Source organism: Typopeltis vanoorti, chromosome 19, assembly GCF_054136105.1.
Source record: "Typopeltis vanoorti isolate ZY-2024b chromosome 19, IOZ_Tvanoo_1.0, whole genome shotgun sequence".
Classification (NCBI taxonomy): Eukaryota; Metazoa; Arthropoda; class Arachnida; order Uropygi; family Thelyphonidae; genus Typopeltis; species Typopeltis vanoorti.
Genome location: NC_143567.1, coordinates 44,046,960 through 44,061,617, shown reverse-complemented (window position 1 = coordinate 44,061,617; position 14,658 = coordinate 44,046,960). Strand labels below are relative to the sequence as shown.

At 35.4% G+C, this 14,658-nt stretch overlaps 1 protein-coding gene across 3 annotated transcripts in view; it reads right to left on the bottom strand.

Annotated features, from left to right (window-relative positions):
* LOC150096051 (PCNA-interacting partner-like) overlaps positions 1 to 14,658 on the bottom strand; it is a 274,947-nt gene that overhangs the window by 100,044 nt on the left and 160,245 nt on the right. For all 3 annotated transcript variants that reach the window (XM_090408806.1, XM_090408805.1, XM_090408804.1), the window contains exon 10: positions 3,202 to 3,286. In XM_090408806.1, coding sequence (XP_090264932.1) covers positions 3,202 to 3,286 — 85 coding nt within the window. The remainder of the gene's footprint in view (positions 1 to 3,201; positions 3,287 to 14,658) is intronic.

Sequence of the window (14,658 nt, the reverse complement as noted above, 5' to 3'; positions counted from 1 at the left end):
TTGGGCACAATGGGAGGAGAGGATCCTTAGTTTATTGCACCTGTAACTTACCTTATATTGGTGAAACTGGATGTACAATCCCTATAAGAAAAAAAGAACACAAAAGACACATTAAATATAACAATTTTGGTGAAGCAGGCCTCTCAGATCCCACTCTCAACACCAAATTGATTGGAAAAAGTACCCATTCTTTACACCATACAAAAACCTGGTATGAAAAGAAAATTTAAAGAAGCCTGCGAAATTCTGATTAACCACCCTAATATCAACAATAATGGCGGAATAAAAATTCCAAGAATCTGGATGGCACATATTCAGCCTACTTAATACCTGAAAACCAAATCACAACAAGTGACACCAAACTGGACAGAATTGTTCGGACTCTCCTGGGACAGACAAGTGGAAAGAGTTCATTCGGCCTCGTCATCATCCACATAGATGATGGAAGAGAGAAGAAGAAGAAGTATACCTAGTATCTAGCATACTTTAGGACTTTAAACAACCTTCAGCTAGTATTGGAAACTATTTCATACCAATTGGTTGAAATTTATATGTATAATCATGTTTTTAATATATATATATATATATATATATATATATAAACATGTTGCTCTCTAGCCCAATGTAAGTTTGTAAACCAATAGATAATAATAATAATCATAGGACTCTAGTGTTGATGTAGTCAAGGTTTTTTTTTTTTTTTTTACCAGAGGTCAGGCCAATAATTGTTGTAACGGTTGGTCAGTAACTTTAGCAAACCATGTGGATTGTCGTGCAGCTTGTTTCTCTGTATATATAGTGCATATGCTCCAGAAGATGACCTTGATATGAAGGTCGAAACGTCGAGTGTTGATTTTGGTTTATATTAAACTAAAGTTTTACTCAAACGTGGTAGTTGTCTCCATAATTTTCCAAAATGTATTCTGATCACTGTGTAAGCCTAAAAGGAAAAGATAGAGAAGATAGTTTAATATAAAATCAGGGTCAGACAAGGGTACATACTACCTCCAATGATCTATATGGATTGCATTAGGTAAGAAACCAGTATTAATATGCAAATGATATCGTCCTTTAGTTAGAGAATCCTGCTAAGTCTTCAAGATTCTTTAACTAACTTGAATAACAACTGTAACAAATTTGGCATAAAAATCAGCAATAAAAAAAAAGACCAAATCTATGAAAATAGTCAGGAATATAGAAAACTTCAGCTGCATTCTCAATAGAGAATGCAGTATTTAGGCACAATAAGCAACAGAATAAGCAAAGCTGGTATGATGGGAAAGAGCCTCCATAACTCAGTTAGTATAGACGAAACCCTTTGGTTGGAAATACCCGATTTGGATTCCTGTCCAAGACGTGAGGGACCTTTATCTGGTCTCTTTCGACTAAAGGTGAGTTAGCCAGAGTCACATACAGAGGTAGGGGATTTTTAGTCCCCCAAACAGGCAAACCAGCCCATGAACACACGTATCTACAGACATAGGACACACTGGGAGGCATAAGGCTAACCACCTTATCCTTGAAACAGTCGCAGTTTCAAAATCGTAATAGGCCATGCCTAATACAAACACAATGGACCACTAGGCCTAAATATGAGAAAGGAGGTATGGTGGGATGCCAGTTGACTAAATTTATAAGGAATAAGAGAGAAAGTCAAAACTGCTTTTAGGTCACATTTGGTGATTTCCACTATTATAAGAGGCATTGACCATTTATCTGCTTGGAGCATAAGGGTAACTTTAATAGGGTTTAGTCTGTGGTTTTGGAGGTCTCTTGTGACTTCCTCAGTGGTGACTGATTCTGTAATACTGCACAGTACCACCTTGAAGTTTTTTTTGCTTTTTAAAGCGAACGTGTGGTATTGCATGTTTTTATTGTCTAAGAGTTTAGCTAGTGCACTGTAATCAGCTACCATCTCTGGCTGTATTCGGATCCCCTTGTTTCATAAAATTTATTTTATGATTTTTGAGTGTCGTGGCCACTTCTGTCCATTGTTACTTGGCTTGCAGGATAACAGGAGGAACTCTTTCCTTACATTGGTTTGTTTCTGCTTTCATAGGGGTTGCAGTTTCATTTGATGTTGCTTCCTTCTGTTGTTTTTTTTTCCTTCTTGCTTTGCAGAAACCGTATTGTTCCTTAGCTGTTTCCTGGAATAAATATGAGCTAGATTGGAAGTACAGAGCCTGTGACTCTGGTCTATTGTTGATGATTGGAGTGGTTGTCAGTTTCTCAAGCTCAACCTGGAGTCGGTCAGGCCATTTCATTTCCAAGAAGTCATAAAAACTTCTGAATTTTGCATATGCTTGCTCAGGCTCTAGACTTTCCCACTGGGGGATCACCCATTTAGAGTTCATACAGCAATCCTAAATTTAAGTTAAGAGAAGAGATAGAGAGAGAAAAAAAAAAAAGAAAAAAAAGAAAGAAAGAAAAGAAAAAAATAGAATAAATCTAGTAACTAGCTGGTACTTACCTACAGAGAAGCCTTAAACCCAAAGTCACTAAAGATAAGATGAATAAATCTCAATGGGTCACCTCAAGATAATCACAAAACACATGGAATACCAAAACTAGATGCCAAGGTGGAATTAATGCAGAAGTCATATATTTCTCACATACAATAAGTGAAAAGGTAGCTCACCTTATTAATATTCTCTGGATTAGAGACAGACTTGGTTATACTTACTTGGTTTTACTTTCTATGAAAGTAGTTTAATTTATAACCAAGTGAAAAAACTTTGTGTATTAAAAGAGGGCAGTACTGTCTTCCCAGATGATATTAAATAGTACTTATATCTACTCACTTATTCCCCTTGTATGTTATTATGATGTATATGTGTTAATTCAATCAGTGAAACATTTTCTGAATTCACTTGGCACATGTCTATTCATTTGCAGTGACATTGTTTCCTCATACTCTTCACTTTCACCACTACTATGTTTCAGGGATCAGGAACCTTTAGCAGCAGAATTGTGAACCTTAACAATTCTGCTGCTGGTGTGTGAAAAAGTTAATTAAGTGCAGTTCAGTTCACATTTCTATGCAAGTTTCTTTAGTAAAAAAAATATTACCTTTCAAGCAAGCACATCCTTGTAGATGTAAGGGTGTGCTTGCATATAAACAGGTTCTTTTTATATGCAAAAGAAAAGAGAGACATCAACTTAATTAAATTAAAAATAAAAAGAAACCTGACTAAATCTTACCGAATGTTTTCCTGTATCAAGTTTCTCCTGTTCCTTTTTCTTAAGTAACTGTGTTTTCATTTCTACTGCTTCTGTTCCAGGCGATCTAAAATAAGTTTGAAAATGTTACTTTATTTTTCATTACTAAATTTATTTAATATAATCAGTAACAATGGAGAAAGGAAAATAATTTAATATCTAACACTGTAAGTAATAATCTTGGGAATTATGATTCTGAAACTTGGAATAATAATAGTTTAGTTATTGTGATTATAATCTTTGGTGTAAAAGAATAGTTCATATTTTCAAAAACATCTGAAAATTATGGTTTCTAATACAACAAAAGAGTTCATTCATTTTTAGGAATTAATATTGTGCATATTGAATGAATATGTTGCAAATAATTTAATTTCTCTCTAAATTATTATGATTCATGGGTACAAAGTTCTTTAACAGACAACTTTGGACATACAAAATCTTTTCATGTAGCCAGATTGCTATGGAGGAGATTGGAATTTACTGTTGTGACATATCAACATTAACTGGTTCTTGTGTGTGTGTTCATTATTTTGTTCATTAAATTTTACGCGTGCATAAAATTTAATGAACAAATTTTCATATTTATCATTTCTATTTTGCACATAATATAGAATCTTGACTTTATTAATCATATTATCACTAATATGATTTCTATTTAATTTATGTCATTAACTGAAAATTGGCAAAACTGAATTTTGAATAAGTCTTTCTTTTGAAACTGGTCACTAGATGATATATTGTATCAGAGACATCCAAATAGATTCCAATAACTCAATAAAAAAGTAGATGATCAAAAGTTTGTTCAGCACAAACTACAAATGCAAGATGGTGATTCAAGAATGTGAATTCTGTGAAGATAATATCTCATTTTTCCATGCTCTGCTAATAGTATAGTTAATCCTGGAGAACTGACATCTGCTTTCATCTCCATGATGGTAAGAATTCTTTTGTTGCTGATCGTTTCTAGAATTTCTCTATTCTTCCTAATACAAAATTCAACTTAATTCTTCTGTAAATCTTTCTCATGGCTGATTTTGAACCTTTGTATAGCTTATTTTTTTTTAATTGTTCATAACCACTTTCATAACCAATTAATCTACTCTCTCATTTCCAACTATTCCGGTATGTGTCTTTACCCAGCAAAGCTCAATTGCTCATCCCTCTAGAGTAAGAATCCTTACTAGATTTCTTGCTTATTCTATAATGCCAAGTGGCCTTTTTTTTTTAATGCCATCTACAGTGATCCTATGATCACTATCTTCTTCTTATTGTGCTATCTTCTATTGAAGGTCAGCGACCATCTTGGCGAACAAACTGCGCTCTTGTGCTAATCTGAGCAGTTGTGCACTGCTCTTTCCTGTCCACGTCTTGATGTTGTCAAACCATGATATTCTTTTTCTTCCTCTAGTTCCTTTGCCATCAATTCTTCCTACCAAAATAGTTTGTAGAAGTTGGTATTTGCTGTTTCTCATGATGTGTCCAAGATATGTTTTTCGTTTCTTGATTATTTGTACAAGATGTTTAGCTTTGCCAATGGATTTTAAGACATCTTCATTGGTAATTTTTTCTGTCCATGATATCTGTTGATCACTATAAAATGCTATAAAAGAAAGAACACCTAATGTTTCCTTCTATAATATTCATTGGTAGACATCTTCATTGGTAATTTTTTCTGTCCATGATATCTGATGATCACTATAAAATGCTATAAAAGAAAGAACACCTAATGCTTCCTTCTATAATACTCCTTTCAATGTAGAGGCTATATTCTTCATTGCTTTGAGTTTTCTTTCTGCTTAATATACATGTTTAGTTGGTTTACTTTGCTTGGTGTGGTAAAGCAGAAATTTCTGGTTTTTGGATCAATGCTAGCATTTCCATATTGTCTTCCCAAAGTGATTTCGTGTTTAAGGAAGAATGTTTGCATTTTCAAACAATTTGATATAATGATATTCATAAGCAAGTAATAAGACAAGCAGCCTTGAGAGATTTATTCTTTGATTCTACATGTGGCTAAAAGACATGCCTCATAAATTTTTGTTGATTGTTCTTAAACATTACTGCCTCATTCTAAGCAGGTATAGCATAGGTCGTCAGGAGTAAAAATGGCCAACATATATTGTCATCATCAGCACTTGTTAACCTAATCCTCTTGTAAATTTAGTCCTTAGAAGTGGAAGTGCTATGCACATGTTCAGATGTCTTATTTTTAATAAACATGCATGATATTGCTAATCACTACTGGTGATATTTTCTTTTTTTCTTTCTTTTTTTTTTTTTTTTGCTGTGTTGTTAAGTGTGTTTATTTCTTTGTGACTATTATTAGGCAGTATTGTTTCAAAAGTGTTCTACATTCATGGCACCAATGCAGATGAGAAAAATGGCAGCCAAGACTTTGATATTCAGTTATATCAATATGCAGAATTTAATGTGATGTAGTGTGTTTAATGTATAAATTGCCAACAGTGAATAGTTTGTGGCATGAAAGCAAGAGTGCAGATGTCAGAAATGTTTCAAGAATAAGAGTAAGTGCAAGAAATGCCATGTCAAAAGCAGTAGAATGAAGTGACTGATATTAAAGATGTAAGGTAGGATTGTGAGAGTGTTATAGAGAATATAGCAGCAGTGAATGATGATGATGTATGAAATATGAATGAGAGTATAAAGGAAGTGGATGAAAGTAATGTGGATGATGTGATCAAGTGCAGAGGGAGTCTGTGTAAGTGTATAGCACACTTACACAGACTCCTTCACAGGACAAAACACGAGCTTGAGCGACTGGAGAAACAACTGGAGTATGTACAGCAGGAAGGAGAATGAAAGAAAAAGTGAATACGAAAAGTATAAAAGTGAAAGAAACTGGGAGTAAAGAGAAAGTATTGTATGGGGATTTGATGATAAGAGGTATACTTAATGAGAAAGTGATGAAAGCATGTTTACCAGGTACATAGATCAAAGATGTTAGTTTGCAAAATGGAGAAGTGAAAGAGTTGACTGTTTTGGCAGGCACAAATGAGTTGAAAGGTGAGAAATATGCAGTGAGAGAGGATATGAAAGAAGCAAAAATGAAGAGTAAGAAGGTAAAGATTGTGAATCAGCTGCCTTAGTATGATAGGACAAAATTGAGGAGGACTGTGATTGCTAACGAGTCAATAAGATCGTACAGGAGGAATGGTGTGCAGTTTATAGATGTATGAAATTAATTTGATAGATGAAAGGACTTGTGTATGCCTCATATACTGCATTTGAATGATTTTGGAGTTAGTTGTTGGAATAAAGTGTTGTTCAGTGAGGATTTAGAAGTGCAAAATTAGAAATGGGAGATTATTATTATTATGATCCAGGCCCCCATGGAGTCACAAGACTCATCATGCAAGGTCCATCCAAGAAAACAAAAAGTCTATCATACCACTTCTTGAACCCATGTGCTCTTGCCACTCTATCAGGCAATGTGTTCCACAGTTCAACCACCCTCCATGCAAAGAAACACTCCTTACCCTCTTTCTCACAACTTCTAGGGATGGCCTCTTGTCCTTGCTCCTTCCACCTATTCCACCAAACAAAAGAACTACTCAGTGTCAATCCTGTAACTACCTCTAAACAGTTCAAAAGTCTCAATCATATCACCTCTCCCATCTACCAAACACTTCAGTCCACATTCCCTCAGCCTATTCTAATAACTAACATCACAATCCTGGAGGAACACTATCATTCCTCCAGGCAAACATTCCTCTGGCATTCTATCTTGTACACCACGGATCATCGAGTCTCCATACATCACACCTCTTACTCCTCTGTTTTTTACTTGATCCCCTGCATCCCCCCCCTTCTCTCCTATAACACTTTCTTTCTTTGTTCTCCCACTTACCTGTCATCTCTCCACCCTGGTTCAAGCGCTGTCTGCCCTTTCTATCATTCTCATAACCTTCTCCTGGCTACTTTGATTTGCTTTGCATTCATTGTAGCTAGGATAAGATACTAGGATACTGGCCAAATAAAATAACAAACATAAAACTTTGGGATAGAACAGGTCAAACCAGCATCAGAAATGAAATCACTAAAGGAAAACGGAACTGGATAGGTCACACAATCAGGAACCGAGATAAAGAAATAGCAAAAATTGCACTAGAATGGAATCCCCAAGGCAAGAGGAAAAGAGATAGACCCAGGATAACATGGAGAAGAGAACTAGAAACAGAGGCAAGACAGCTGGGACATTCCTGGAAAGAGATCAAAAAAGAAGCGTTGAATAGTCAGATGGAAGTCAATGGCTGAGGCCCTATGCTCCGCAGGAAGCGAAGAGGATAGGTAGGGTAAAACCCATGTTAACTGGACAGCGGAACAATGGGACAGTGTTATTTGGAGTGATGAGACCAAAATCTCCCTGTTTGGTAGTGATGGCATTAAATATGTAAGGAGAAGAATCGGAGAAGATTTGCATCCTGATTGCAATACCTACCGTGAAACACCCACTAAGTGTTAAAAAAAACGTTTAATTTTCTTGACCAAAAAGCTCTGGAAAGACTTTTAATGGGATTATATTGACAAAGTGCATATAATAAACAACTATGTTATACCAACTAGTTTCACCAACTAAGGCTGTTGGCATCTTCAGGGTACATAACTGATGTAAGGCACTAAAAAGTAAAAAACTGTTACAAACTATAATCAACCAATTCCAATTATATTAAACAAATTAAAATTATATTAAAAAAGTTATTTCCACACCCACTTAGTGTAATGATCTGGGGTTGTATGACATCAAAAGGTGTGGGCAGAATTTGCGTGATTAATGGGAATATAAATGCCCCAAAATACATAAATGAAATACTTGAGCCCAAACTGAAGCCTTCCGCACGTGTTCTTTTCCAAGATAATAAAGCATTTATATTTCAACAGGATTCAGCTCCATGTCATGTTGCTGCTGTGTGCAAAAAGTGGTTTCAAGATAATCATATTCCACTGCTGGAATGGTCTGGGAATAGCCCAGACCTTAACCCAGTCGAAAATCTATGAAGCCGACTAAAGAAACTTGTTAGTCAGGAGCAACCCAGTAATAAAACCCTTGGTTTCACATTATAACAGCTGTAGAACTAAAAAACTTGCTTCACTCCATGGGAAGGTGTTGTAAGGCCGTAATTAACGCTAAAGGTTACCCAACTAAGTATTAACTCACATTGCGAGAATTTTTGTGTATCTCATTTTTTCTATGTGTTTCACTTTTCTTCTTTATAACTGCTGTTTCTAATAAAAAATCCTTCATAAAAGTTATTGCATTACATTCTTGATTAAATTATCTTTCCATTGATATATAATTTTATGGTATTACTCCAAAACAAAGTGGTGTTATGAGCCATCAAACCTCAGAAATACACTTTTTCCAAAAGGTTTCACAATTTTGGCCACTAGCATACATGCAAGATATTTATTCAATATATGCAATATTAATTCCTAAAAATAAACTCATTTGTTGCATTAGAAATTGGGAAAAAGAGTGTCAACAGTGGAATGACTGCAGAAATAGCCATCACCGTGATAAATGAGTGCGAGTACAGAAATTATCCTGAACAGTTGGGTGCAGTTTCCTAGTTTCAAATCTGAATGGGCTAGTAATGAAATTATGAAAGGAGGAGGGGACCCAAGGGGATGTTGCAATGCATGTACATGAATGCCAGGAGAATCAGAAATAAAGAGAAGGAGTTTTGGGCATCGGTTAGCTTTTTTCAGCATCAGCAAGACCTGATTGACAGAGAATGATGTATTTACAAGGATATTGTATTTTCAGAAAATATAAAGGGAATAGAGCAGGAAGAGGGATATTATTAATGATAACTATTAATGATAGCAATTAAAAAACATTAATGATAATTCAACTGACAAAAATAGAAATTAAGTAGGATTTTTAGATCTGTGGGTGATGGTTCATTTCAGGCTGTCTGGTGTGAGATGGAGGCCAATAGGATAAAATATTTTGTAGGTTGCTACTACAGACTTAAGGATTCAGAGGAAAATATGAATGCTATGCATCAGCAGATTAGCACAATAAGTGCAGGCAGAGAAATTATCATGAGAGACCTCAATTAAGAGGATAAAGACTGAGGAGGAAAGGTCACATAGAAATGGAATGTATACAGTTACTAAAGAAAAACAACCTGAAACAGCACATTATGGACCAGAGGTTTGTGAGTGTTGGATCTGGTAATAGCAATTGAAGTTCTATCTATAACTACAGTAGCAACTCTACTTCTGATCAGGGAAAGTGACCATTCAGTATTGTTCGAGTTGTTCAAATGTAGAATTCTCTATCAAGAAAGGGTTTATGTTGAATTATAAAACTAGTAATTATGACAGACTTATGAGACATCTCGGAGCAGTGCCATGGCTTGAGAAGCTAAAAGCAAAGAATGTCAGTGGAAGATGGAAGGTCATCAGGGATTCTTTGAGAGAAGCAGAATGGAAATAAGAATAACTCTGTGACAGTATTTTGGCAAGATCTTAGATCCACACCTGCCGGAAAATTTTATGGAGTGCATTTGGTTTATTAGCTGTATATAATTTTGGCTTATTCCAAATTCTTCATAGCTACTAGGACATCTTATTTATCAACTGCATCAAATGCTTTTTTATAGTCTATAAAACCTAAGTAAAATGGTAAATTGTATTCTCTGCATTTTTCTCTTAGTTGATTCAATGTCTACAGATGATCGATTGTGCTAAAACCCTTTCTGAATCCAGCTTGTTCATGAGGCTGAGCTTTATCTAATGATCTGGCGATTCTGTTTGTTATTACTTTTATAAACAGTTTACATACTTGTGACAGCAAGTCAAGTTTATAGATCTATAATTTTATCTGTAAAAATATAAAAAAAAGGTTAAGTATAGTCTCTGGGAAAAATTCCCATGTTACTCCTCTTAAACACTATTATTATAATTATGGCTATTATAGCCTGTTTTTGTTTAGGAGTGTCCCTTATTTAAATACATTGGCTATCAATACTCAAGAGGGATATATATATTTAGGGCATTATTGGTCAGTATAGAAGGCAATTAAGGTAGAATAAAAGAGGTGGAAAAATTTTGGTACATACCTTTTTGATTCTACGATGTCTTCCACTTCCATGATCTTGCTGAAGGTTGTTTACAAATGGGGGGGAAAGAAGAGGGAGGGAGCGTGGGGGTGTGTTTTGATGCAGGAAAATAAGTTTGGATAACCCGGGTTAATATTAATAATATATATATATATATAAATGTATACATATATTATTTTGAATTAAGGTGCATTTTTGTGGGGGGGGGGGGTATATGTGGCAACTGGGGCAGGGTTAACGGGGTGTGGAACCATTTCGGTTGTGTGACCGTTCTCGGAACTTTGTCGGAAATGAGTGTAGGGCTATGTCAGGGCAAAGTTAATAAGGGCATTAGTTGTCGCTACATGGCCGTAGTAGGTTCTGGATCGTCCAACATTCGGAAATTAGGTAGGGGCGGTGGACGTTGATAGAATTTTCATTGCATTTTATGGCAATAGTTTCGGATATTCTTAGCATTGTTTCGTTGTCTTGTTTGTCTATGATTATGGCCTTGTCGATTGGGGGGTATGTTTCAGCTCAAGGGCATGAGCTGCGATCTCTGTCTTCCCTGTACTCTGTGTTTTATTTTTCTTTTTGATGTTGCGATGTATTTTTGTGTTCAGATATTCCAGAATGGGAATATTGCAATCCCTGAAGTGCTCTTGTAGTCTAGTCCATAAGGACCTAATTGTAGATCCTATCAATATTAAATTCAGTGGACCAAAAGATCCATTTTTATCCTGCTTAGAAATAAGTGATGGTCATTTCCAATTTCAAATCTTCTGTACACTCTGGAACCAGTATGAAGATATCATTATCAACATTCGTCCAACATTCGGAAATTAGGTAGGGGCGGTGGATGTTGATAGAATTTTCATCGCATTTTATGGCAATAGTTTCGGATATTCTTAGTTTGGTATATAAAAAAAATATACCAAACAGCTGAAACAATGCTATCGTTTAGACAAATGAATCCCACCAGGCATATAGAAATAGAGAAAAGGACAAAGCTAATAATAATGGTAAGTATTTCCTTGATTTCTGCTCAGAACAAAGACTAGTCATTACTAACAGCATGTTCCAACATAAAGATGTGCACAAGTTTACATGGAGAGAAGACACAAGAAATAAGAAAAGCCTCATTGCATCATTGTTGATAGTGATATCTTCATATTGGTTCCAGAGTGTACAGAAGATTTGAAATTGAAAGTGACCATCACTTACTTCTAAGCAGGATAAAAATGGATCTTTTGGTCGACTGAGTTTAATATTGAGGTTTAAATTCACCATCATAAGGAGAGTAAGGTTTTTGACACCTTTGTCTAGGTGTGTTGTGAATTTCATATGTTGATATCCTCTGTCATCAAGAATAAGCTTGTTCATTAGAAAAATTTCGGTTTCCACTAAATTATCAGTATATCAACTCTCATTTTATTAGATGATAATGTGGATGCTTTTTAATTCTTGCCTGCTGCTAAAGTATGTGTACAATGTCAATGATTACATGCAACAGAACATTGCAATTTTTTCTCTAAGATTTCATTTTTATGTTTGTAATTTTGGATTGATAATTATATTTGGTTTTATAATAATTTTGTCTTCTAGTCTGCCATATTTTCCTGATTCTATTTCAGATAATTAAATAGACATTCAAATTAGCACAGGTTACATGCTGAACTACAGAGCTAGAATTATGATCAACTCAGGAGAATAATATCTTTGTTCCCATGGTATCAGTTGCTGAATCAGCAATGCATATAAGCTTTGAAGTGCTTAAAGAAGGCAGTATCTGAATATGTCCCAAGAGTTCAAAGAACAGATAGGGTGGGAATGAAATTGATATGTAATCTTAATAAGCAAGAGCTCCATAAAAAATATAAAAAAAAAGAAGATTGTGTGGAAGGAATATTATGAAAATAAGAGCAAGAATTATGAAATTCTTGCTCAATATTATGAAAGAGCAAGGAATTATGAAATATATAAAGTGCAGGCTTTCTTTATTATTATTATTATTCCTGATACCTCCAAGGAGTCCGAAGACTCATCGCGGGAGGACACCTACAACTGCCTCTACACCTAACCTCTACTACGAATCATCTCCATCAACGCCATCTACCGCCCACCTCCAACACCACCACAACTAGTAATTTTTGTCTGTAAATTGCGTGTGTTCTGAAAGGCCGATTTGTATGTATGCGGGATGAAAAACCCGAGTTTCCAGGAGAAAAAACCCTGCTACCTCCGTATGAGATCGGCTAACTCACCTTCGATTGAAATCGACCAGATAAAGATTCCTCCCGTCGCGACGACAATCGAACTTAGGCCTATTCCAATCGAAGGGCGCAATGTACCGTCGTTCTTCCAATTGCGCTACAGAGGCGCTTATATATATATCAAGCATTGTGTAGAAAGCTAAATCAGAGTACAAAAAGAAATTAACCATGCAGTCTAAAGCCAATCCAAAAGAATTTTTCTCATTATGCCACAAGTAAAAGAAAGAATGAATGTCGAAGAATAACTTTACTGAATGCAGATGGTACTCTTTTGTCAGAAGCTAATGAGATTATTCAGTTAATGAGTGCTCACTTTGCTAAGATATATCAACCAGGTGTATCTAACATGGTTGGTGCACAGTGCTATTTGTTCATCAGATAAAGAGATAAAGGTGAATGAGGTTGAAGTGCTGTTGCATAATCTAGATAAGAATGCACAATAAGCACAGATGGAGTATCAGCACATATGCTAAAGGAATGTTCAGCCAAATTGGCAAGGCCTTTGACATGTTTGTATGAGTCTCAGCTAAGAAACGTATAATGGTTCCATTGTACAAGGGTGGTACAAAAATTGATGTCTTTAACTATCGACCTATCAGTATCTATGTAGTGGTGGTGAAGATTTAGAGAAGTTGGTAAAAACTCGCATACAGAAATAGGCTTACAGATAAGCCATACTCTGTAAGGAACAGCATGGGTTTACTAAAGGGAGGTCATGTTTTAGCAGTTTTCTCATATATTATAATAATGTTATGGCCAAGTTGGATAAAGGGAACAGATACATTATGGTATTGATGGATTTTGTTAAGGCATTTGATAGGATACTACATGAAAAGCTATTACATAAACTGGAGAATATGGGTTTGGAATATAAGTCAGCAGTTAGAATTGAAGGAAGTACAAGAAGATGGTTTAATGTTAAATCTGGTGTCAGACAAGGATGTACATTATCCCTTCTTTTATTCATTATCTATATGGATCATGTTATAAAGGAGAGTGGTATTAAACCTGATATATGTTGTATGAAGATTGATATTGATTGTATGAATGTCAGCAATAAAAAGACAAAGACAATGAAAATAGACAGAATCGTTGTAAATGTCAACTGCGTTGTGAATGGAGAACCTGTGGAACAAGTAAAACATTTCAGCTACTTAGGCACGATTTTTAGTGAAGATGGTATGGTAGGAAGTCAATTGAATAAATTCATATGGAATAAGAGAGAAATTAGTTGGAACACTAAATTAGCTGTATACAAGACAGTGTTCAAACCAGTTTTAACTTATGGATGTGAGAGCTGGGTCAGAAGTAAAACACTTGACCAAAAACTGGAGACTGCAGATATGAGATTCCTGAGAAAGATTAGAGACGTGAACAGATGACATCAATGGCAATATCATATTAAAAACGAAGCTATTAGGAAAGAACTTGACATTGTCAACAACCAGGAATGAGTTAGCAGAGCTAATCTCACGTGGTATGGTCACGTAAATAGAATGGCCGAAGAAAGATTAGCAAAACAAGTGTTCTCTGCCAGGTTGGCAGGAAAATTACCCAGAGGAAGACCAAGATATAGGTGGATTGACACGGTACAAAGTGCCTTAGACAACAGAAATATAAGATCTGATAATGTTGGAGTTTTGACAAGTAACAAGCTGATTTGGAGGAAAATTGTAGATAGGAAGTTAGTAATGATGTAAATTTTTCATGTAGTACTATCATATCCTGTACACCCCTTGAAGGTACATGGCAGGAATTTAATGATGATGACTCTTGACTTGGATGTGTGGCTGATTGACAGACAAGTATCAAAAAGTTGCATATGGTGGGTGTAAATTTACAGGAGTTAAGGTGACCAGTGGTGTACCTCAGAGATTACTCATGGAGCACTGTCATTCAGTCTATACATGAATGACATTTGGAATGATGCAGAGATAGGCAGAACAATCAGGGATGCCATTGATATCCAATACTTACAGAGTAATTTGAATGGACTGGAAATTTGAGCAAATGGCTGCCTGTTCAATGTTAGTAAGTGTAAAATTATTTAGTTTGGTGTGATGAGATTTCCAATGGCATATTATATTAGCAAGGTTATG